Genomic DNA, 25,961 nt, shown 5'->3' on the forward strand with positions numbered 1-25,961 from the left:
ATAAAATCTGGGCATATACAATTCTGTAAGCTTTTTATACAAATATTGTATTAAAATAATACAAATCTGTATTATTTAAATACAATATTTGTATAAAAAGCTTACAGAATTGTATATGCCCAATTATTATACAGTTTCTGTAAGGTTCTTATGCAGAACTATATTAAAATCTGCCATCCTCTGGTTGGGTGTATCCCGTTAAACATGATCAAGAAAAACAATATCATTCCTGCTATTTTCTCATGAACGTATGACAAATCATCCACAATGTTTAGAAAATGATCCATAAAAACTATATTTTGAATCATAAAACTTAAAATTTGTGTTTATCGATAACAGATCCATCAATTTATTTGTTTCGCGGATGACATGGACATTGTCGGCCGATCATTGGCAAAGGTGGCAGAACTGTACACCCGCCTGACACGAGGTTTCTCGAACAGTTCGTTTAAAAATATATGCTGAATTTGTTTCTAAAAGTTATTTGTTGCTAAATTTGCTAACTAAATTGAAAATTATCGACAAGTAAGTTGTATTAGGATGTAGAATTGATTATAAAAGGATTATAACAGGAGTTTATTGCAGTCAGATCACCGTTTGAAAGCTCGTAGGAATTATCAGGCCATTGAATAGAGGGCCGAAGGAAGTAGTTTAACTAACTAGTTTGTCCAATATTTAAGTACAATCTAATCTACATAGTTTCAAAGCAAATCAATAAAGCTAATAAATATCAGTGTCGAACCTTCATTCCATTTACGTCGAACGCAACACCTATTCTCTTCTGAACGTATCAAGGTTTGTGGGAATCGCAGGAAATTTCTTACAATGTCAGGACTGATCGTCGATAAATCTAGACCAACATTTGAAAATGTCGTAACATCCAAAGTTTATTTCTTCTGATTCTTCGTCTACATATATAGCCAGTCTTCAAGGTGCATTACTGCAACATGTGTGAGATGTTCACCTAAGTTTGCGCACCCAATCAAACATTGCTTGCTATGTTCGAACTTGCACATATCAATCTGAACACGAGCCTGAGCTCTGATACACCCAGGCGCAATGTACAATAATGCTGTCCAATGAGCAGCTCGAAGTAGCTCGAAGTTGTTCCCGTCCTGCTCGTTCTTTTTGTCAACAAACGAGCATGAGCGTGACAGGAACAACTTCGAGCTACTTCGAGCTGCTCATTGGACAGCACTAATGTTCAAACATCGAGTATAAACTTTGGTTCAAACATGTGCGCTTGCACACGAGAATGCTACCACAAAATGCTACGCTTGGGTAAATGAACGGGTTGCTAGGGAAACTATTGTTGATTCTTCACGTTTCTCAGTCTTGTTATTCATATCTCGAATAATAGAATTTAGCCAAACTTCAATGAAGGTATGATTGAAAAATTGAAACATGTTGTGTACATTTTGCGCACTTGCATAACGAAGCTTTTATAGAGGTGAGGTCTTGATTCAGGCCTTTCATTCAGGACGTCTTAGGTTCGAATCTGCTATGAGCGGGGCTTTTGTTCCATTTTCGAGGTTCTGAAAGCAATTCTTCTTAGGATTTCGGGATTCTGCAACCGCTAAAAAACTGATTAGTTCATATTTCCAAAATTTTGGGTTAAGATTTTTCTGGCATGTTTATATGGGGATAATTCATTCTACTCACTTTGCAGTGGTACTTGATAAATATACCGAGAATCTGAAGCGAAGTTCTGGGTTGCATAGAGATTACTAGATTCCAAGGAGAGAGGGTTTTCGAACTTTTTGAAGAACCTTATGATCAACGGGGCTTTAATTCTAGTTTCGTAATTTTTTAGATTGTCATAATTGGAGATTTTATCTTTCATGAGAGCCATGTAGTTTATAAGACTTTTATGTGGAAGGATTTGTGGGCTCATTTCTGACCTGGAGCTCCATCGTTTGTGAATTTACTTTGTATTGCATAATGTCATCGGCGTATTATTTATACATAGCATTATAGCAATATAGAATACATTAGGAACAGACCCCCTACTATCTTTATAAATTTCTATCAATTTGAATTTTTGGTTAACAACCTCCCTCCCCCACTAAAGTGTGTCTTAGAACTTTTTGGAATCAACATCTATATTTTATTCACGATATGCAAATCCCATCTATCTAACAAAACAAAATGCATGCTTGCATATGTAATGGTTATGAAATAATTAGGGGCTACATTTCAGACAGACGAACAGAGACTTATGTATTTTACCTCTTTTAGAACATAAACGCAAGGACACTTTAAATAATCATTACATTCGAGCCTGCCGCTTGTCTTACTGGAAAATGCACATAATATTCGGTTGTTATGAACATTAAGAATAATATCTGAAGATTGTATGCAAAATGTTGAGTAAACATATTGTTGTGATATTGAGATATCGGACCAAGCGTAAACCACCTGACAAGGGTTAAAAAGTGGCATTTATAAAACTAAAACTATTCATGTGCTATTCCTAAAAAAATCCAAAGACAAGGGTTCAAACCCTAGTGCCCTGAGTGAACGCCAAACGAGTTACCATTAGGCCATCACCGCTACTCAAGAAGAGAGACCACTTGACCAATATGAACAGATGAACAGCATGCTGTGTGTAAACTGATATTTAAACTTCCATGTTCAAACATGTTTGAACTTGGGCGCACACTCGTGTTCAAGCCGGGTGCGATTTTGGTTCAGTTTATGATGAACTCGGTTTGGATCTAGTATGCATGTTTGAGTGCGAACTTGCACACGGGAAAACTGCACTTGATCAAACGCGGTTCATGTTTTCGTGAAGACTGTATATAGCTATATGATATAGCTATATATGTAGACGGAGAATCAAAAGGAATGAATTTTGGCTGTTACGCCATTCTAAAATGTTGGTCTAGAAATATAATTTGAAATATTTAAGTCGTCCAACTTGCAAACAGTGTACTTCAGTTAGGTCGAGCGAAAATGATAAATTTCCTGTGTTATGGCTGCAAAAATAGTAATGTTGAAACAAGTTAGTCCCCCTAGAATTTTTCATTAGTTACGCCAATGTGATCCCATTATGATTTCCTTTGAAAAAAAAACCCTGGCACTGGTTCTGATAATGAATTTCAACTTGTTCTACAAAAGTGGGTGGCACGACGCCATGTTTTTTCAGCCAACATCTTCAAGTATAATGTATGGTAGTATTTGTTTTGCTCACAAACATCTAATTTGATTCCCATTGGGACCCAGCAATGTCAGAGGGGATTATTCGCGTAAAGTTGGCTGCAAAACAAGTCCAATGTTCAAGATAGGGATGACACCGTTTTGGTTTTTTACACAGAAGTGCGAGAAAAATGTGGTCCTCAATTTTTTGGAAATCTTTTGAGTGATTTTTGAATATTTATAACTAGGAACTCGATTATGTTTCGGAGTCTCAGAAGTAAATCTATATGTTGTTTCGTTACGTTTCGCCAAGAAAAAGTGTGGTATCGCATACCCTTAATTCTAATACGCAAAAGAATGTTGCTGTTAAAATTACTATATCGAGAGTCAACTTAAGAAGATGCGCCGATGATTTTCAGCAGATAACAAATCTGTTTGATTTTACCATGCACGCAGTAAAAATCAATTGTGGCTCTTATTGAATGTTGTTAAAATTACTAAAACCGTGATGAATCTCTTCGAAACCATGATTAATTTTACTGAAATTTCACAGTAATTTAAAAAAAAAGGGTACGATAATATAATCTTCACGCATATGGGAAGATCCATTAATTACGTAACGCAAAAATTGACCATTTTAAACTCCCCTCCCCTCCCCCTGTCACACTTTGTCTATGAATCATTTATTTTTTTGTATTGCACGGTGTCTCTATGGGGAGATATTATTTTTTTAAAAATCAGTATCTCTGAAACACCCACCATGCGGAAGTATAGGCTCTCCTCTTTCATATAGTGGGTAAACTAAAATGTTCTGTACAATTTTTATTTGTTTCACTCTTTTTGGTGCAAAATCCATAGAGATCTCAAATGATAGCCGATTTAGCCGCCCCCCCCCCCCCCCCCAACCAAAAATGTGTGGAAAAATTACCCCCGATAGAATATTTTAAAAATGCACCTACGTGAACGAAGAAAACCTACACGGAAGAAAAAAAGTACCCAAAATTGAGTATTTTTAAACTTGCTTTTGAGTTATTTTTTCTCTTCTCTTTCATCCACTCTTTCTTTTGTTGTCAAAAACAAAAGAGCCAATGACGCCAGTTCAATACGGGAAGCCAATTTTGAGTTTTATTACCTGAGGTCGAAATTAAGTGAATTAAACTTACATTTGGGTAAATAAATTTTCCGTTGGGTACTTTTTTAACATGGGAGTAAAGGCAAACTACTTCGACCCTACTTACTCAATTTTGGCTTCCCGTACGGATGTTCGAGGTTGGGTGAATTAAACTCACTATTGGGTAGTTTATTTCTTCCGTGTATACTTTCGTGTAGTGGATGTTTTAGAGATACTGATTTTTTGAAAATAAGCCTCTTTGGACAAACACACCGTGATTGTCAATAGAGTTAATAAATTATACAGGACGATTGTCGCTGCGGTTCCCTTTATTATCGTCCCAAACATGTTGGGTACCTATCTGTCACAACGTACTGATTCTTCCTTCGTTGACATTTAGTGCACTATCCTCGCCAGCAAAAATGTTTTGCCAGTGACAACAGCGCCAATCTTCCTCTATAGTTTATTACCTCTATTGGATTGTCACACTTCGGGCAACCCTCTCCCCATCTAAGCGTTACGTAAGTTATGGATGCTCCCTGTGGAATAGAGAGAGATCGGGTTTCACAATTTTCAAACCTGCACCCGACCCGAACCCTGTTTAGGAATTTAATTTAAACCCAAACCCGACCCGAACCCGCTATGAAAAATCTTATCAAACCCAAACCCGCGTACACGAGATTTTTAATTTTCGTAAACGTGTATTCGACGCGAACCCGAATTATTCTTATTATTCAAACCCGAGCACTGCCCGGTAATTTTCAAACTAGATATTTTCTGCTTCTCGTTACATTGGATAGGATGTAAGCTCAAACAAGTGTCAAAATTTAAAAAAAAAACGAATAAAAAATGTTCAATATTTTGTTTCTTAGACCCGAACCCGACCCCACATTTTTTTATCTCACAAACCCGTGCTCGACCCGAACCCGATAAGACACTAATTTTTCAAACCCGACTCGAACCCGTCGTTTTCTGATTTAGGTCAAGTTTCGGGTTTGAAAACCAGAAACCCGACCATCTCTAATATATAAGCTTGTTATGAAGCAGTTCAAAAGCAAGACCATGCTGAGGGTGGCTGGGTTAGATTCCCGGTGCCGGTCTAATTTTCGGATTAGAAATTGTCTCGACTTCCCTGGGCATAAAAGTATCATCGTGTTAGCCTCATGATATTCGAATGCAAAAAAGGTAAACTTGGTTTAGAAACCTCGCAGTTAATAACTGTGGAAGTGCTTAATGAACACTAAGCTTCGAGGCGGCTCTGTCCCAGTGTTGGGATGTAATGCCAATAAGAAGAAGAAGATGAAGCAGTTCCTCGTAACGACAGGTGTTCTATAATAGGTAATATGTCCGTGTACCTACTCAATGCGAAAGTGTGGGTTCAATTCCCGCCGGCAGCGAAATCTTCGCAACATTCTATGGCTTTCCATGGCTCACTCTGTGTATCGGAATTGAAATTCTTTCCTGAGAACGTACAAAAATCTGACCACCCACATAAGCCATACATTGAAAAGGAAACAAGTACCGCTAACGGGGATGACAATGGGTATGGGGGGGTGAGAATGGGTCATCGCTCTCACCGTCCCATACAAATGCCGGACAAAACCTAAAATGTTCTCGAATCTTCCACCAAAGAGTAATTATGGGACGCTAAATTCATTTTGAGGTTAGAATTGTTATACAACATATACTATGCTACTCGAGTACTTCTGGAGGCGCAAGCCTTAAGGTCTGAAGCATCAACAGCGTCCTCATTCTACATTGAAGCAGTCAATTTCCAGCTTTGGAACAACTAGGAGCAAATCACCACGCTAACCACCGGAAAGTAGACCAAAAATAGGTTACAATACATGATACCAGATCGTTCCAAATCGTTCCCGAAAAAACTTTAGCCAAATTTTCTCTTTCCATACCGATATGTTCGGGAGATGCTTTACAGCATTAACTTCAACAAACCATCAAAAATTAAATTTAAAAGCTATAATCATCAAATTTTGGAATCAGTTCATTGAATATATGTGTGAAATTAAAAAAATACGTGTTTCACGAAACGAACATTTTTTTTGAGGTTTTGTCCGGGTTTCCACCATTGCACAATAGGAAAAAAGGAGGTATTTTGGCCAAAATTATGAATCCTGCGATAAACAGTGGTATTCATCATAAAAACATAGACAGAATAGAAAAATATTTTTCTGAGCCTTCAATGGGGTATGAGGCCAATTTTCGGCATAGTATCGATTTTTGTCATATTCTACAACAATAACGGAATTCGGTCACTTTTTGGCTAGCAATAAGCCTGTTTGATGCTGGATAAAATATTAATGGTCATATAAACTGTATATTCGTGTCACATACAAATGGAATCAACACAGATTTCCTAAAATGATCAAAAAGCACTATCAGCTTCTGGTGTTGAAAAATCACTGAGTAGAACTTATTGAAACAACAAAGGGGGGTAGAACAGATTCAATTTGCGTCATATTGTGACATCAACGAAATGGAATTTCATTTATTTAATATTTCATTGAGTTATTATAAATTAATTATAAAAAGGTATTGTGGCAAGGAGTTATTCAACACACTACTCATCCAACACATTATGACACGTTATAGCAAAATCTATAATTCGCTGCTATAATGTAGTAATGTCAAAATTATAAATTTGAACAATTTCCTTTCTCACTGCGTAACGCTTTTATATGAAAGATGATTTTCTCTTGAATTATGCGCAACGTTCAGGCATAACCCTTCCCCTTAAATGTCATGCAAATTGTGTTCGTCATAAAATTCAATCAAAGTGGTATTATTGAGTAACCAAGATTAAAATTGAAAAATAAGAAGATTACCAAAACACCTGATTGTTCCCCCTAGCGGTAATATTGTCTTTCTCGTCCATTATAAGAAAATGTATTTTGGCCATAACTTTTGAGCCCATAGTCCGATCCAGCCTATTTTAAATAAGGAAGAATGGACCAACGTTCTCTGTAGAAATGAAACTTGTTGCGAGTAAATCGGTTTAGAGTAAGTGCTTAAAAAGAGTTAAGACCATTTTTGCTCACACACATACAGACATTCACACACGTGCACACAGACATCACCTCAATTCTTCGAACCGAGTCGATCGGTATACAACCCTATGAGTATTTGGGCTTTTTTTTAATGCTTTTAGAACGACCATATAGCTTCTACGTATACTAAGTAGGGTATCTGTTCCTATATATCAATAACAGGCAATGCGCATATGAAATGCATTGATTTCTCACCTAATAATCAAGAAACATGAGAATAATTATGCTCGGCTTACGTAATTTTTAATTGATAACAATTTGGTAACTTCAAAAATGAAAATATTATCACATTATAGAAGTATTTAGCTGAAAAACATCTTCACCGCCATGCACCTATTTCAATAACATTCAAAAATAGTTAATCCTATGCTTGTACCTATATCAATAATACTGTTTCCAACATTAAATACACACACTATTACTTGTGTGTATACGTAACGATATGATTGCAGTGATGCCGAATTCTTCAATGGTTTGTACTTGAGTTAAAATAAAATTACAAAATTGCAGTTTTTGTTGTAATTTTTCAACTTATCGGTTTAATTTTATGTTTGTCATAGATTATCTTTTCGATTTACCTTATTTAACAAACACAAGGCACGGCAAATGCTGGGTAAAGCGTACCATTGGTACTTCGCGTACCTGAAGGAATAAAATAGACCCCATCTCGCGGTCCTTAGCCTCTTACCCAGCAACTCCTATCCCTACCTCCCCGCGGTGCTGGCCGGGATACGAGCAACCTTAGGGAAGATCGGGTAACCAACCCCGGTGGGAACTATGGTCGTATGCTGACAGGGAAGGGGTTTGCTCCTTCCGGAGGTGCAAATCTTATTGAGCGTCTGTTCTCCATGTCAGGATCGGCTCACAACAGCGTCTGTTCTCCATGTTAGGGGCGGCTGATCATCGTCCGAGTGCCAGCGAGGGACTCTAAGTGAAACTGTGCACCATGGTCCACCGGAAATAAGGAGGAATGGTCCTCCGGAAATTTAGGGGTTTGGTGTCAGGCCCTGCAAGCCAGCCTTTAAAAATCATAAGCAACGAACAATCAACAAGAGAGTACGGACCGGAACCATCGGCGAAGACCACTGCGACGAAAAGGGACTAGCGATTGGAAACTCGGTTCGTGGAACTGCAAATCTCTCAACTTCATCGGGAGCACACGCATACTCGCCGATGTGCTCAAGGACCGTGGATTCGGCATCGTAGCGCTGCAGGAGGTTTGTTGGAAGGGATCAATGGTGCGAACGTTTAGAGGTAATCATACCATCTACCAGAGCTGCGGCAACACACACGAGCTGGGAACAGCTTTCATAGTGATGGGCGATATGCAAAGGCGCGTGATCGGGTGGTGGCCGATCAATGAAAGAATGTGCAGGTTGAGGATCAAAGGCCGGTTCTTCAACTTCAGCATAATCAACGTCCATAGCCCACACTCCGGAAGCACTGATGATGATAAGGACGCATTCTACGCGCAGCTGGAACGTGAGTACGACAGCTGCCCAAGACACGACGTCAAAATCATCATAGGAGATTTGAACGCTCAGGTTGGCCAAGAGGAGGAGTTTAGACCGACCATTGGAAAGTTCAGCGCTCACCGGCTGACGAACGAAAACGGCCTACGACTAATTGATTTCGCCGCCTCCAAGAATATGGCCATTCGTAGCACCTACTTCCAACACAGCCTCCCGTATCGGTACACCTGGAGATCACCACTGCAGACAGAATCACAAATCGACCACGTTCTGATTGATGGAAGGCACTTCTCCGACATTATCGACGTCAGGACATATCGTGGCGCTAACATCGACTCTGACCACTATCTGGTGATGGTTAAACTGCGCCCAAAACTATCCGTCATCAACAATGTTCGGTACCGACGACCGCCGCGGTACGACCTAGAGCGACTGAAGCAACCTGATGTCGCCACTGCATACGCGCAGCATCTCGAGGCAGCGTTGCCGGAAGAGGGTGAGCTCGATGGGGCCCTCTTGAGGACTGCTGGAGTACAGTTAAAGCAGCCATTAACGACGCAGCGGAGAACAACGTCGGGTATATGGGTCGAAGTCGACGGAACGATTGGTTCGACGAAGAGTGCAGACAGATTCTGGAGGAGAAGGACGCAGCGCGGGCGGTTGCGCTGCAGCAAGGTACCCGGCAGAACGTGGAACGTTATAGACGGAAGCGGAGACAGCAGACCCGCCTTTTTCAGGAGAAGAAACGCCGCCTGGAAGAAGCGGAGTGCGAGGAGATGGAACAGCTGTGCCGTTCTCAAGATACACGCAAGTTCTATCAGAAGCTCAACGCATCCCGCAAAGGCTTCGTGCCGCGAGCCGAAATGTGCCGGGATAAGGATGGGAGCATCTTGACGGACGAACGTGTGGTGATCGAAAGGTGGAAGCAGCACTACGAGGAACATCTGAATGGCGCTGAGAGTACAGGCAGTGAAAGTCAAGGCAGCGGAGGAGATGACTACGTCAGTTCAGCGGACGATGGAAGCCAACCAGCCCCCACCTTGAGGGAAGTTAAGGATGCCATTCAACAGCTAAAGACCAATAAAGCAGCTGGTAAGGATGGTATCGGAGCTGAGCTCATCAAGATGGGCCCGGAAAAGCTGGCCACTTGCCTGCACAAACTGATAGTCAGAATCTGGGAAACCGAACAGCTACCGGAGGAGTGGAAGGAAGGGGTTATATGCCCCATCTACAAGAAAGGCGACAAACTGGAGTGTGAGAACTTTCGAGCGATCACCATCCTTAATGCCGCCTACAAAGTGATATCCCAGATCATCTTCCGTCGTCTGTCACGATTAGTGAACGAGTTCGTGGGAAGTTATCAAGCCGGCTTCGTAGACGGCCGCTCAACAACGGACCAGATCTTTACTGTACGGCAAATCCTTCAAAAATGCCGTGAATACCAGGTCCCCACGCACAGGTCCCCAATATACTGTTCCTTGATTTCAAGGCGGCATACCACAGACCGCGTAGAGCTATGAGAAATTATGGACGAGAAAAGCTTACCAGACTGATCAGAGCAACGGTGGATGGTGTACAAAATTGTGTGAAGATTTCTGGCGAACACTCCAGTTCGTTCGAATCGCGCCGGGGACTAAGACAAGGTGATGGACTTTCGTGCCTGTTGTTCAACATTGCGCTAGAAGGTGTCATGCGGAGAGCCGGGTGTAACAGCCGGGGTACGATTTTCAACAGATCCAGTCAATTTATTTGCTTCGCGGATGACATGGACATTGTCGGCCGAACATTTGCAAAGGTGGCAGAACTGTACACCCGCCTGAAACGTGAAGCAACAAAAGTTGGACTGGTGGTGAATGCGTCAAAGACAAAGTACATGCTTGTGGGCGGAACCGAGCGCGACAGGGCCCGCCTGGGGAAGCAGTGTTACGATAGACGGGGATACCTTCGAGGTGGTCGAGGAATTCGTCTACCTCGGATCCTTGCTAACGGCTGACAACAACGTTAGTCGTGAAATACGAAGGCGCATCATCTGTGGAAGTCGGGCCTACTACGGGCTCCAGAAGAAACTGCGGTCGAAAAAGATTCGCCACCGCACCAAATGTGTCATGTACAAGACGTTAATAAGACCGGTAGTCCTCTACGGACATGAAACATGGACAATGCTCGAGGAGGACTTGCAAGCACTCGGAGTATTCGAGCTTAGGACCATCTTTGGCGGTGTGCAAGAAGACGGTGTGTGGCGGCGAAGAATGAACCATGAGCTCGCCCAACTCTACGGCGAACCCAGTATCCAGAAGGTAGCTAAAGCCGGAAGGGTACGATGGGCAGGACATGTTGCAAGAATGCCGGACAGCAACCCTGCAAAGATGGTGTTCGCTTCCGAGACGGCGTGGAGCGCAGCGAGCGAGATGGGCAGACCAGGTGCAGAACGACTTGGCGAGCGTGGGGCGTATCCGAGGATGGAGAGATGCGGCCTCGAACCGTGCATTGTGGCGTCAAATTGTTGATTCAGTGTTATCTGTTTAGATGTTAACTAAATAAATGAATGAACAAACACAAGAGTTGAATTTCACAGTGATATTTTATTCAAGCATATTTGAAATAAAAATCTAGGCAACCCTTGACAGTACTCTCAGCCATGTAAACAGTTTGGAATACGGGCAAGGATAATTTAAACGATGTTCGAAATAAACATCCCGGGCAGCAGGGACTATGTCCAAGGGCTTGACGATCCCTCCCCAGGCCATCTGCGAGTTGTGGGGCTTGCCTAGGATGTGGTGGAGTTTGACAGTGGGCCCTGTTAAACCTCTATAAAAAGCTGCATGTATCCGCAAGTAGGCTCCACCAAAGCGACCGTGTGTCGCTCAAAGCGCACAAGCCCAAGTCCTGGTGTTAGGTGGGACGCTAAACAGCCCTGACATGACGGCCCTCCGACGAGACAGGAGGTTTGCGCAGGCCCAATAAGCCGCCTAGAAAACCAATCATTACGAACAATATAAGAGATAATGCGACTCGATATAATCGGCAAAGACCTAGGCGACGAATACAGGATCACGATTGGAAGCTTGGAACATGGAATTGCAAGTCGCTAGGTTTCGCAGGTTGCGACAGGATGATCTACGATGAATTACATCCCGCAACTTCGACGTCGTGGCGCTGCAGGAGATTTGCTGGACAGGACAGAAAGTGTGGAAAAGCGGGCATCGAGCGGCTACCTTCTACCAAAGCTGTGGCACCACCAACGAGCTGGGAACCGGCTTCATAGTGCTGGGTAAGATGCGCCAACGCGTGATTGGGTGGCAGCCAATCAACGCAAGGATGTGCAAGCTGAGGATTAAAGGCCGTTTCTTCAACTATAGCATCATCAACGTGCACTGCCCACACGAAGGGAGACCCGACGACGAGAAAGAAGCGTTCTACGCACATCTGGAGCAGACATACCATGGATGCCCACTGCGGGACGTCAAAATCGTCATCGGTGACATGAACGCGCAGGTAGGAAGGGAGGAAATGTATAAACTGGTCATCGGATCGGATAGTCTGCACACCGTATCGAATGACAACGGCCAACGATGCATAAACTTCGCAGCCTCCCGCGGAATGGTAGTCCGAAGCACCTTCTTTCCCCGCAAAAATATCCACAAGGCCACATGGAGATCACCTAACCAAGAAACGGAAAACCAAATCGACCACGTTCTAATCGACGGTAAATTCTTCTCCGACATCACAAACGTACGCACTTACCGCAGTGCGAATATTGAATCCGACCACTACCTCGTTGCAGTATGCCTGCGCACAAAACTCTCGACGGTGTACAACACGCGTCGAAGTCGGACGCCGCGGCTTAACATGGGCGGCTACAAGACGGTAGACTAGCCCAAGAATACGCGCAGCAGCTGGAAGTGGCACTTCCAACGGAAGAGCAGCTAGGCGCAGCATCTCTTGAAGATGGCTGGAGAGATATTCGATCCGCCATTGGTAGCACCGCAACCGCTGCACTTGGCACGGTGCCCCCGGATCAGAGAAACGACTGGTATGACGGCGAATGTGAGCAGTTAGTGGAAGAGAAGAATGCAGCATGGACGAGATTGCTGCAACACCGCACGAGGGCGAACGAGGCACGATATAAACAGGCGCGGAACAGACAAAACTCGATTTTCCGGAGGAAACAGCACCATCAGGAAGATCGAGACCGTGATGAGACTGAGCAACTGTACCGCGCTAATAACGCACGAAAGTTCTACGAGAAGTTAAACCGTTCACGTAAGGGCCACGTGCCACAGCCGATATGTGTGAGAACTTAAAATAGAACCTTCTTACGAACGAGCGTGAGGTGATCCAAAGGTGGCGGCAGCACTACGAAGAATACCTGAATGGCGATGTAGCAGTCGAAGATGGCGGTATGGTGATGAACCTGGGAGAACGCACGCAGGACATAATTTTACCAGCTCCGGATCTCCAGGAAATCCAGGAGGAGATTGGCCGGCTGAAGAACAACAAGGTCCCTGGGGTTGACCAACTACCAGGAGAGCTATTTAAACACGGTGGTGAGGCACTGGCTAGAGCGCTGCACTGGGTCATTACCAAGATTTGGGAAGAGGAAGTTTTGCCGCAGGAGTGGATGGAAGGTGTCGTGTGTCCCATCTACAAAAAGGGCGATAAGCTGGATTGTAGCAACTACCGCGCCATCACATTGCTGAACGCCGCCTACAAGGTACTATCCCAAATTTTATGCCGTCGACTAGCACCAACTGCAAGGGAGTTCGTGGGGCAGTACCAGGCGGGTTTTATGGGCGAACGCTCCACCACGGACCAGGTGTTCGCCATTCGCCAAGTACTGCAGAAATGCCGCGAATACAACGTGCCCACACATCATCTATTCATCGACTTCAAAGCCGCATATGATACAATCGATCGGGACCAGCTATGGCAGCTAATGCACGAACACGGTTTTCCGGATAAACTGACACGGTTGATCAAAGCGACGATGGATCGGGTGATGTGCGTAGTTCGAGTTTCAGGGGCATTCTCGAGTCCCTTCGAAACCCGCAGAGGGTTACGGCAAGGTGATGGTCTTTCGTGTTTGCTATTCAACATCGCTTTGGAAGGTGCAATACGAAGAGCAGGGATTAACACGAGTGGTACTATTTTCAATAAGTCCGTCCAGCTATTTGGTTTCGCCGACGACATAGATATTATGGCACGTAACTTTGAGAAGATGGAGGAAGCCTACATCAGACTGAAGAGGGAAGCTAAGCGGATCGGACTAGTCATCAACACGTCGAAGACGAAGTACATGATAGGAAGAGGTTCAAGAGAAGACAATGTGAGCCACCCACCGCGAGTTTGCATCGGTGGTGACGAAATTGAGGTGGTAGAAGAATTTGTGTACTTGGGCTCACTGGTGACTGCCGAAAATGACACCAGCAGAGAAATTCGGAGACGCATAGTGGCTGGAAATCGTACGTACTTTGGACTCCGCAAGACGCTCCGATCGAATAGAGTTCGCCGCCGTACCAAACTGACAATCTACAAAACGCTAATTAGACCGGTAGTCCTCTACGGACACGAGACCTGGACGATGCTCGTGGAGGACCAACGCGCACTTGGAGTTTTCGAAAGGAAAGTGCTGCGTACCATCTATGGTGGGGTGCAGATGGCGGACGGTACGTGGAGGAGGCGAATGAACCACGAATTGCATCAGCTGTTGGGAGAACCATCCATCGTTCACACCGCGAAAATCGGACGACTGCGATGGGCCGGGCACGTAGCCAGAATGTCGGACAGTAACCCGGTGAAAATGGTTCTCGACAACGATCCGACGGGCACAAGAAGGCGAGGTGCGCAGCGGGCAAGGTGGATCGATCAGGTGGAAGATGACTTGCGGACCCTCCGTAGACTGCGTGGTTGGCGACGTGTAGCCATGGACCGAGCCGAATGGAGAAGACTCTTATATACCGCACAGGCCACTTCGGCCTTAGTCTGAATAAATAATAAAATCGAAATAAACATATATCAAACTATAGGAAACCGCGTTGGTTTTTCAAATATAATTACATTTATAGTGAAAATGTGATGTGCTTTATGTGTTGTGAAGTGAATTTTGAAAGGATACATTTGTGTTAGCTTGAAATTGAGTGGAAAACAACGACGTGAAAACAGATGAATCTGCTAGTAGCAATCGAGCAGTGGTAGGAAAACGAAAATAAAAGTGCTGTATAATTTTATCTTTTAATAATTTGATTTTTGTGAATTGAAACATTACTTAAACAAAATCTTGAATAATATTCCAAACATTCAAGAATGTGGTCCATCCATTATTGTGTACCTACGGTGTGAGAAATTGTTATAAAATTGATTTTTCATCTGATTTATCGACGGTTGGGATTAATATACGGGCTGTTATTAATATGGGAACAGATACCCTACACGAGAAAGGCAAAAATGGGCAATTTTTAAAATTCATGTGTCTTACAAAATGGTGAATTTGGGCAGAATTTTATTCATGGTCCTCATAGCTTATGATTTCAATAGTGTATTGCATGATGTTTTACTGCGGGGTATTGCGGGGTTTCAAACTGTTATGTTCGTTAAATATTGCGTAAAATATGCTTTTACAAAACTACTAAAAACTAAATTCTTAGATCTGTTTAAGAGCTTTGTAACGATATATAAATATGTTACTTTTGATACAAAAACATGGCAAAGCTGTCCTTTTTCCCAAAAAACGTAAATATATCATTTCTAGGAGGGGCTAGTTTGAACGCCCCCCACCCCTTCCTAAAAATTCTAAAAAATAAAAACCGTCCTGATGATAGAATAATAGGTTATAATTCGTATATTCATCACATTTTACTCGCCCAAATCGAAAATTGGCCTATTAGTAGTTTTGGCCACACCTTTATATGGGGCTGTCCTATTGTGCATTGTGCGGCAGCCTGGAGGTTGGATAACAAAATCGTTCAAAAAGGTCTGTTATATTATAGTTTTCCTACCTGCAGATACATTCAATGTATTCTACAAGCATTCTAAGTAGTTGAAACAGTGACCCATTCTCACCCCCATTTGTTCCATTGTCACCCCCGACGACGGTATACAGTTGCTTCCACTGTACGTGTATTGGAAGAATATTTACCTACGTACTACTAAATTCAATTCATCTTGAGAGGCTTGAAGATCTACTAATTGAGGAGCTAACTCGACCAGTATGGGCAATTTGAAGCGATGTCTGTAGGTGTAGGTGTGTATTATTATCAGATAATAACATATTCGACTTCATGAAGCTATTTCGGTTCGATTTTTGACAAACATCGCATGATTATTCAAAACATAGAATGACTAAGAACAGTTCATTATGCCTAACGTATATAATGCCTACAGCAGCGCTCCCTTTTCAATTGCAGGTTTTATAGGATAATTGTTACGCCTCCGTTTTAAATTAATTGTCGATGCTGGCATAAAAAAACATGGCCTAGCAGGGACCTGGTTTGTTGTTTTCTTACAGCAAACGAACAAAAGTGACAGTTCTGACAGAAAACAAAGGAGAATTTTGTAAACACTGCATTGATACTAACGTGATGTAAGCCACTGTGTATGCGGCTACCGAATGATAGCCTATAATGTATATCACAGTGGCTCAAATAAGTATATCTATTTATGTCAATACAAATTTAAAAGAAAATGTTATGACCTCCCCCCCTCCCCTTCTCTCATTTTTTTTTATTTATTTGAAGGGGCAACAAAAAAAATCGAAAAATTCTTCTAAGAAATCCGAAAAGTTTTTGATTCATTTTTATTTTCAACATTATTTTTCATTTTTACCTTACCCCCTCGACCTTTAGGAGACCAACAGAACATAAATGTTATTAAATATTTGTAGCTGCCTTATTACATGTTTTTTTGGAAAGACGATTTATAATTTCTATAATGAATCTAGATATCGGTCATTAGAACCAATATAATGCAGTTTTTATACGATATATCTATAATGAAAATCATACCCAAACACAAAAAGGTAAGTTACACATCGTTGCTGCATGTTTGCAGGAGAGATAGTAGAAAATAAGCTCGTTATATTTTTGACCAAGTTATTTTAGCGAGGAATAAAGTGGGGCAGGGATCCTGGAATTAATTATTATTCTACGTGGTTTAGGAACTTTCTACAAAACAAATCTAAATATGGTAACGTAACTTACATTCTCTAATGCATTTGAAATAATACGGCGCCCATTAGCCTTATTTCAAAATAAGCAATTTGTATCTTTTCTTCACAAAAATACAAACTGCTCTCCGTAGCATCAGAGATCTGTGAGCATAAATTTTGGGTGTACCTTAAACCGGCGTAGAATGGACACAGAATGCAGACAGTCTTAAAAGGGGGTTTTGCATTCTGGATCGGTGATTGTGATAGGAATGAAATGAACAAAGCATTGCGGTAGATAGCTACCATATTCAACCCCAGAACTCGAAACCAAACATTTTATTTGTATTGCTTAAAGTCTAAGCTTGGTTACTCGCGCGTTGCACCTGATCGCTCATATCTTCGGATCCTTATCGGTAAGCTTCACCATTTTAGCAGATTCCTCCCACAGTTTCTTCGCCCTCTCCATGTCACTGATTCCGGCGGTTAGACCTGCTTCTTTGCAATCTCGGAAGTACTTTCCACTGATTCCTTCCACTTCCGATGAACAGGCCAGATGGAGTTGTGTCTGTGCGCCTTCCTCGTTGGTCTTGAAGAATGCCTTTATGACTGCCATTGGGAGGGTCAATGGGAAGCGTACGTTGCGCCAAATTCCCGAATCGATCATGCCCGGGTGCAGGCAGTTGGCAGTTACGTTGGTTCCTTCCAAACGGCGGGCCAGTTCGCGGGTGAACATAATGTTGGCGCTTTTGGACACGTAGTACAGATATGCGGGCAGAGTGTTGACCGGGTTGAGGTTATTCAGATTGACCGAAGCCAGGCGATACATTTCGGAAGCTACGATTACTATACGACTGGGTGCCGATCGTTTCAGCAAATCAATGAGCAGGTGCGTTAGGAGAAACGGTCCGTAGTGATTGGTGGCCATCGTGAATTCGATGCCATCCACGCTCTTCGTCTTCCGGAACGTTTCTGCAAACCCAGCATTGTGAACCAGCACGTCCAGTTTGGATTCTGTTTTCAGAATATCGGCAGCAAATTCACGGATCGAGCCCTGGGAACTCAAATCCAGCTTTTTGAGGACAACGTTTTTGTTTCCTGTTTCTTTAACGATTTCATCTGCAGAAACACAAAGATTAGGGCCGTGGTACGAATGATTGGATTGATTATCGTTAAAACATTGTCTAAGCAAAAAAAAAACATTGTCTGTACATATGGGCATGTTAATAAAATGCTTTTGAATATTATCTTCATTTTCATTCAATGTCATGCACAAAGCAGGCTAAAAATGTTCGAGGAAATTTCATTTGCATATTATTTATATTCATTAAATCAAATGAATTCATGATATGGAATAAATTTGGAATTAATCTAAACTTGAATTGAAGTTATGAAAAGAGCTGTATTACAGACATTCAATCAAATGGCATCACAAAAAAATTCCAGTGATAACACAATTAAACGAGATCAGAACTGTTAGTATGAAATAGAAAGTTGGAATACTAATGAAACCCCTAACCATTCAGTTAATCCATATAACTAATTACCCACTGACCGAAGAAACGGAACGAACCTTCAAGGAAACAAAAAATATATAAATTCAAATTCACTTACCACGAGCCTGGGCTGCGGTCTCCATATTCCGGCAAGCCATGATGACACGAGCGCCCCGTTTGGCCAGATCCCGTGCCGTTTCCTTGCCGATGCCGGAGTTGGCTCCGGTAACGATGACGGTTTTGCCTTCCATGTTCCTCTGTCGGTGATGGATGAAGAGGATATTCATGAGTGGAAACAAGCGACACAAAGGTTCACGCCCATACACACGTGCTTGGCCATGCATGGGTGTGAATAAATTAATCTCATAGATTAATTAACGTTGACCGGCAATCGTCCTTTGAACCAGCTTCCTATTAGCGGTTCACCAGCGACGATCGAGAGAGGATTTAATCCCGCCGGTAGCCGAACCTGTGTACTATGGGATTATCCGGTGATCAGAATTTATATTAGTAATCTCCTTGATAAATTAAATTAATTTATATTCAATTAAAATAATCACGCTGAAAATTAACTACTACATTTTATTGAAATAGTATCTTTTACTCAAATTTTAAGTTACCCGTTTTAATGAAAATGAGTTAGATTCGACTCAGCTTTGAGTATTTGAAATTCGTGTCAATCCTTACACTTTATATAACCCCTCTAAAGTGATATTCAACAGCAGGATAGAACATTACTTTGCTGAACCTCTGCGCATTTCAAAAAAGTGTTCCAGGAACTCGAACCGAGCACTTCATCATCACGGTATACATATAAAAAGGAAAATTACACTTTAGGAATGACGAATATTTCATCGCCACATGGCTGAGTACAAAAGTGAGCATGCCGTATAGAGCATCGTTTTGGTTTAACTTTCGCGAAGATAGTAATGACGTCACGTTTTCACATTCAAACTGAATGTTTACATATCTGCTGAGATTGCCTTGTTTCTTGTATCCCGTGACCAGAATCGTCGTATCCTTAACTAAAGTGTCTGCAGTATACAAGTGGCGCAATACTCCTACCTTTCAGAGCGTTGTGCTCGATTGGAATAACCGATTTAACAGCATACGTGCTGTTCCAATTTCGACACTGCGTCTCTTTATTAATCCAGTCTTAAACAATCGTGTCAGGTTTTTTAGAAATTCGTTTATGTGCATTATTTCCCATCAAATTCGATCAAATTTTGATAAAATTTGTTAATAACTTCTGATTTATTTCTTACGCTTTTTTTATGGAGCGATGAAGGCAAATCTGTAAACAGACACCTGAAATTATCACTTAGGGAGTGGGATTGACAGAAGGCCGACCCACTAAACCCACCCAAGCAGCGGAAGGTTACTTGAGTTACCCTCTCTGCTAACCACCCGATCCCCCCGGGACTACCTTACAGTATTACTTCTAGATGAAAGGCAGTACTAAACGTACGTCTCCCAAAACGACACATGACGTACCCAAATGCACGTATGCGCCTCAATTCTCCATATACTTCCCGGGCACCACCTGTGCACAATAAAAAAACACTGGCACCACATGTGCCCCACCACTCACCCACCTGAGCTGAGGTCCTCAATCAGTGTGGTAATCATCCGTCCTGCATCGGAGTAATACCACTTGTCTACCAAGCCGGAGGGGACCCTGAGTTGGTGACTCCTATGCAGGCTTGTAAAATGTCATCTGCATGTCATTTGACTAATTTGTTCATAACTTTCTTTAGAAACCAATCTTATTCCATAATTTTAGACGTACTCATAACGCTTAAGTAGGGCTATATTTTTGTCCAAAGGTACATTGCTCTTAATATAACATCTGAGGCTGGAGAGTGAAAACTCTCCAAAATGTCAAGTGTCATTTGACATAATGTCATTTGAATGACATTTTGCCTCCCACGCCTCAGATTACATATTTACACCAATGTCCTGTTAGACAAAGTGGTAGCCACATCAAATATACTATATTAACAATATGATTCACTCTCACGAAATTTTGGCGACACCACATGTGGCGCCAACTCGCGTCCGAAAGGATCGATACACACGTAAATCGAACTACCCAAAATATGACGATCGTTTTACACACACTTCAAAATGTCATCATGAAAAAAAATAGGGATGCTTGATGTTTTTTTGCAAACTTAATCGATTATGTTTAATCGAATGCAAACGGAAAATCAAATGTTGTAGCAGAAGTGTGGTAGGCATATTTTTGTGGAAATGTATAATAAATTTGATATAGCTCGTTGAACTGTATCCGGCGGGACCATGCCGGTGCACCATATCGAAATTGACGCACGCTGAAGCAGTTGGAGAGCTATACGAGGTTGCTGTGGAAAGTGGAAGTTTACATTCTTCTCGCATTGTACCTACTCGCTCTCTGTTTCGCACACCATGTTGCTGTTTGCTCATTTGAGCTCGCATTTGACTGCAACACAGAGGCGTCATGATTCTTAGGGATATTTGACATTAAAGAAGTCAATGAATTGTCTGAGACAAACAGCAAGTTGTCTGCATGGCTCATTATACGTATCTAAGATTAGTTGAGATATCCTTTGTCACTATTTAATCCGCATTTTATTGTTTTTTTTTTGGTTGAAAGTAAATTTAACAAGATACGTTGAAGAATAGCTTAAATATAACATTTGGGATGCATTTAAATTAACATAGAATGAGGAATTATTCCAGCTAAGATTTGACAGTTGGGTCGAAAACCTTATTGCGAATTTTGCGTAGAACGGGTGTGTAGAACTAACGAGGATGGATTAAAAATACAAGATGGAAATTGGAAGGTCACATTTTCTGTTTACCCGCTTTTTCCAATAGGCTCAAAAAGAACCCAACGTAGATCAAAAATACTTAAAGTACTTCTGGGAGAATTTGTCAATAAGGATAATAGATTCTAATATACACCATTGTGAGATACCACACTTTCATTAGTAGCCAAATAACGTAAAACACTGGTTTGGACTATGCTTTTGCTAATTTTTATACCATTTGATTATGTGTATTTATTCTGGTTCGCCTGAAAATTCCAAAACAGTATGTTCTTTAACTAATATTGTAATAACTGATAATAGTTTTAAAAACTAAAACTCAACTTAACTGTTATTCGTTTTATTTATTTACTATTTAGAATCTCCTTTTCATTATGCCATATGACTTGAAATGCTTTCTACAGAACCATGTCAATCAGAGTAATTCCTTTACACTTTCAAGACTCTGTCTTCAAATATGTATTCTATCATCTATGCACAGAGAGAGCATGACCGCTTGCTACACAAAAATAACATAGAGGGAATATAATCCCCGGGAGAACGAGATAGCAAAGTGCTTGACAGTCGAGTCTTACTGGATTTCTCTCTGCATTGCACATGCGTTTCTAGCACGGTTTCCTATCAGAAAAACTTATCTTACAATAATTAGTATACTGAAATTTTCATTATATTGTTTGAAAAGATTTCTTTTGACAGCCCAAAATGAATTGAATATTATGTTGCAAACGGCCTCTTCAATACGAAATACCAATTATCATATAATAAATGACGTAATCTAAAAATTTTAATGGTAATTATGGCAAATATTGATTTGAGTTCGCTTTAATTGAAATGTGTAAATATTGTAAATAATTTTAGACTGCAAAACATAAAATATGTAATTATTTTTCGGTCACGCATCTAAAAACAGCTAAAAACCAAATGTATTTGTTTGACGCATAAAGTTTACTGCACATTTTTGCCTTTCTTCCATGTGCTTATTTTACGCTTGACTACAAATGACATGCTCTGTCATGCCTTCATCACTTGTCTAATGCAAATGTCAATATCAATATCGCTTAACGGTTTATCGAACTATGCAATGTGGCACGGCAAGAATGATCATGTTGAGTAAATTCTAGAAGGAATTGGATATGTGCAAGTATAATGTTGGTACAGATTTGTCATATTTAAAGTCCATTTTTCGTCATTGCAAAAAAAAGCGTGTGCAACTCGTTGCAAATCTCGATTTTCTCAGCACTCGTAGTATTTATCCAACTCGGCAAGCTTCGTTCGATAAACGTATGACTCCCGCCGAAAAAATCATCTTTTTGCAACTTGTTGCACAAACTACTATTTTGATAACTTTTTGTACTTTTATAACGAGTTGTACGAGTTGATATCGAGTTATACGTTTATCCAAACAGGCTTGTCTAGTTGGATGAATCCAGCTTTCCACGCTTGGTAATGGCGGCTTTTCGCTGTGTAAAAATCAATCGGTCACTGTACTGTTTGACACTAGCTGGAGGAAAGCTCAATGGCGTTCCTGGGCGAGGGGAAGGGAAAAAAGGCCTATTCGACAGTGAGTTTTCCTCCAGCTAGTGTCAAAAAGTACAGTGACCGATTGATTTTTACATACCGACAAGCCGCCATTACCGAGCGTGGAAAGCTGGATACTACGAGTGCTGAAAAAAATTAGTTTTGCAACGAGTTACACACGCTATTTTTTGCAATGACGGAAAATGGGCTCTAATATGATAAATCTGTAACAAAACGGTACGAAATGATTTACTTCAAATGATCATACACGTTGTTTTTCACGTAGATATGATGGTAAGATTATTTTGGGTGTAGCTAATACCGTTCTGTAAAACCACATTTTTTAAACCACAAGCTCCGACAGTTTGATAACCCGCTTGTTATGCTTTCGCCACACAAATTGCTAGCTTCCCGCGCATATACATATACACCCAGATGTTGGCAGCTGTGCTATGGGTAGAAAACTAGCGCAGCAAGCATTTCCACGTCGGAGCAGCTTCTACTATTACTATACGAAGCATAATTTGTTTCTCGCTATATTACCGTAAAACTTTATTAAAACGAGGAAAATCGATCATTTGATGATCGATTTATTGAAAAAAGTATGGGCATCCCTATACCTTCGAATGTCATCTTTTCAGCTGCATGACTGTCGCTATCGTCGCCATGGGATTTGCTAGAATAAACAAGAAGAAAACATGTTTAGATTCCTCTTTGCTCGCTAGATGATGTTGTTATCACCGGCAAATGGTTCGCCATTTCGTTATATGGAAAAGCTCGAAGTGAACCATATTGTTAATATAATATATTTGGCCACATTTAAGCGCTATAAGTTCGTCATGCATCATTAATTGATAGCTAACTTCTGAAAAAAGTTCGGGGAAGCTTATACAAACAAATGCAAATGACATTTTACACCACTGCTCCTATGCCACTTCTACTTCAGCTACGAGGCAGAACCTTTCACGTCTCCTATTTCTGAGGTGCCACAGAAGCATCAATCCCCCGACACTCCTGCCAGGCCTAGCGAGACATCACTCATTCCGTCACAGACAGCCTGATCACACTACTGCCTAAGCAGTCACACTAACCACACGTACCATGCGAGGCTTACTTATGTGCTCGTCCATACATTCGGTCCCTCATTCTGTGTAATACCCCCATCTCCCTTATGTCTCCACTTTGTGCACCTCCTGTGCATCCGTTTGGGCTTGGAACACCCGATACATCACTAGTGTTTCATCGCTAACCTACCCGGGCTTGGATACTGCCAACAGGTTATCACACAGGTACGTTACAGAAGGTACCCACCCACATTTCGAAGCCAAGACAATCCACAATCAGTGTGGTGGTCATCCCGTCCTACAACAGAGTAGCACCATTTGCCTTACATGTCTCCTATTTCTGAAGTGCCGCAGAAGCATCGACCTCCCGACACTCCTGCCAGGCCTAGCGAGACTTCACTCATTCTAATACTAACGACTTCCTTCTTCCTTCCTCCTTTTTCCTTCTTTCTTTTTCTTTCTTCCTTTTTCTTTCTTCCTTCTTCTTTCTTCCTTTTTTTCTTTTCCTTTCTTCCTTTTTCCTTCTTCCTTTTTCTTTCTTCCTTCTTCCTTTTTCCTGTCTCCTTCTTCTATTTTCCTTTTCCTTCTTCCTTCTACCATCTTACTTCTTTCTCCTTCCTTTTCCTTCTTTCTTCTTCCTTCTTCCGCATTCCTTCTTTCTTGTTGCTTCTTCCCATTCGGCCAAATGGCGTTCGGCCAAATTACCCTCCCGGTCTGAAGGCATTCGGCCAAATGACCCTAAATCATTTGTACATATGAACACACACACCGACATTACCTTAGTCCGTCGGGGTAAGTCGATCGGCATATAACACTACACACTAACTTTCACCTACTCAGTGACTGAGTAAAATTGTATTGCCCTCTCTTTCCTTCCCACGAAAATATTACTCAATTTCCGTCAAAAGCAGGACAACTCATAGTTTTGAGTAGTAAAATTTTCGTGGGAAGAAAAGAGAGGGCAATACAATTTTACTCAGTCACTGAGTAGGTGAAAATTAGCGTGTATGGGTCTCCGGGTCCCAAGAGTTTGTTTGGAGTGATTTTATCGCATTTTAGTTCAACTTTGTTGTACAAGAAAGGCAAACATGTTAGTTTTTTTTATACAAATACTGTACAGAAAATACAGAATTAAAAGATTAGATAACAATGATTATTTAAAAGTATTCCAGATTTGTATATGTCAAGTACAATACTGCACATTCATTCAGCCGCATCTAATCGAAAAAAAATTGAATAGTTTTTAACAAATCAATTGAACATGGTTTTGAAGTGGAGTGATTTGTGGACGTATCATTACTACAACTAATATACTTTTATGTAACAGGCGTTCACTCACACACATACATTTGCGATATTGCAGGAAATAAACAATCAAACGTCATTTACTCCCTAGAATAAAGTCACCAGATTTTCCTCGGACCAATCCGGGACACCTTATGCAGTACATATTTATTTTAAAATCGAATCGAATCGTTTAAAAAGAGATTTCCGCCTAACAATCTACAACAAACTTGAAACGAATACCTAAAAATCAATCTACAGATTGAAATAAGCAACGATATGATGGAGGGTGGTTCGATTTCCGCTCCACTCATTGCAACTCTTCAATGAGCAAAACATTATTTACTGTCTTACGTAACTGACTGAACAAGTCAGAAAAACCATTTGTTAAAGACGGTGAAATTTCTTCTTTTTTCAGTCTTCGGATGTTCAGACGGTTTCATCATTTTGAAGATTTTTATATATTTGCAGATTTATAGTAGCTACTGATTTTACACAGTTTATAATATGTATTGAATTTTTTTCAAATTATGGGGCTGATTCAGACCCTTCGAATTCATATAAGTGTCTTGACCTAAACTTTCCAGAATATCTTTAGTTATTTTTAATTCTGTAAATCCTAAAATTCCTTGATTTTCTCACGCCCAACCAGTGGATGAAAGATTTTAATACAGTTTTCAATTAAAACCTTGCAAAGTCTGTATACAATTTTGGCTTATTTTTATTTGGATGATTTTATTACATTGATTGAAATAAAAACGGTGGTGGTATGGCGGTATGGTGATGGACCTGGGAGAACGCGTGCAGGACATAATTCTACCGGCTCCGTATCTCCAGGAAATCCAGGAGGAGATAGGCCGGCT

The 25,961-nt window shown here is 41.3% G+C and overlaps 1 protein-coding gene across 6 annotated transcripts in view; it reads right to left on the bottom strand.

Moving 5' to 3' along the window:
- The window catches only part of LOC134224622 (retinol dehydrogenase 14), an 86,402-nt gene that overhangs the window by 10,284 nt on the left and 50,157 nt on the right, over positions 1–25,961 (bottom strand). For 5 of the 6 annotated variants that reach the window (XM_062704050.1, XM_062704049.1, XM_062704047.1 and 2 more), the window contains exon 3: positions 18,541–18,679. In XM_062704050.1, the coding sequence (XP_062560034.1) occupies positions 18,541–18,679 (139 nt within the window). Of the gene's footprint in view, positions 1–17,215; positions 18,046–18,540; positions 18,680–25,961 lie in introns of those variants that run through there. The other variant, XM_062704051.1, reaches the window with a different exon arrangement.

Source organism: Armigeres subalbatus, chromosome 3 (assembly GCF_024139115.2).
Source record: "Armigeres subalbatus isolate Guangzhou_Male chromosome 3, GZ_Asu_2, whole genome shotgun sequence".
Lineage (NCBI taxonomy): Eukaryota > Metazoa > Arthropoda > Insecta > Diptera > Culicidae > Armigeres > Armigeres subalbatus.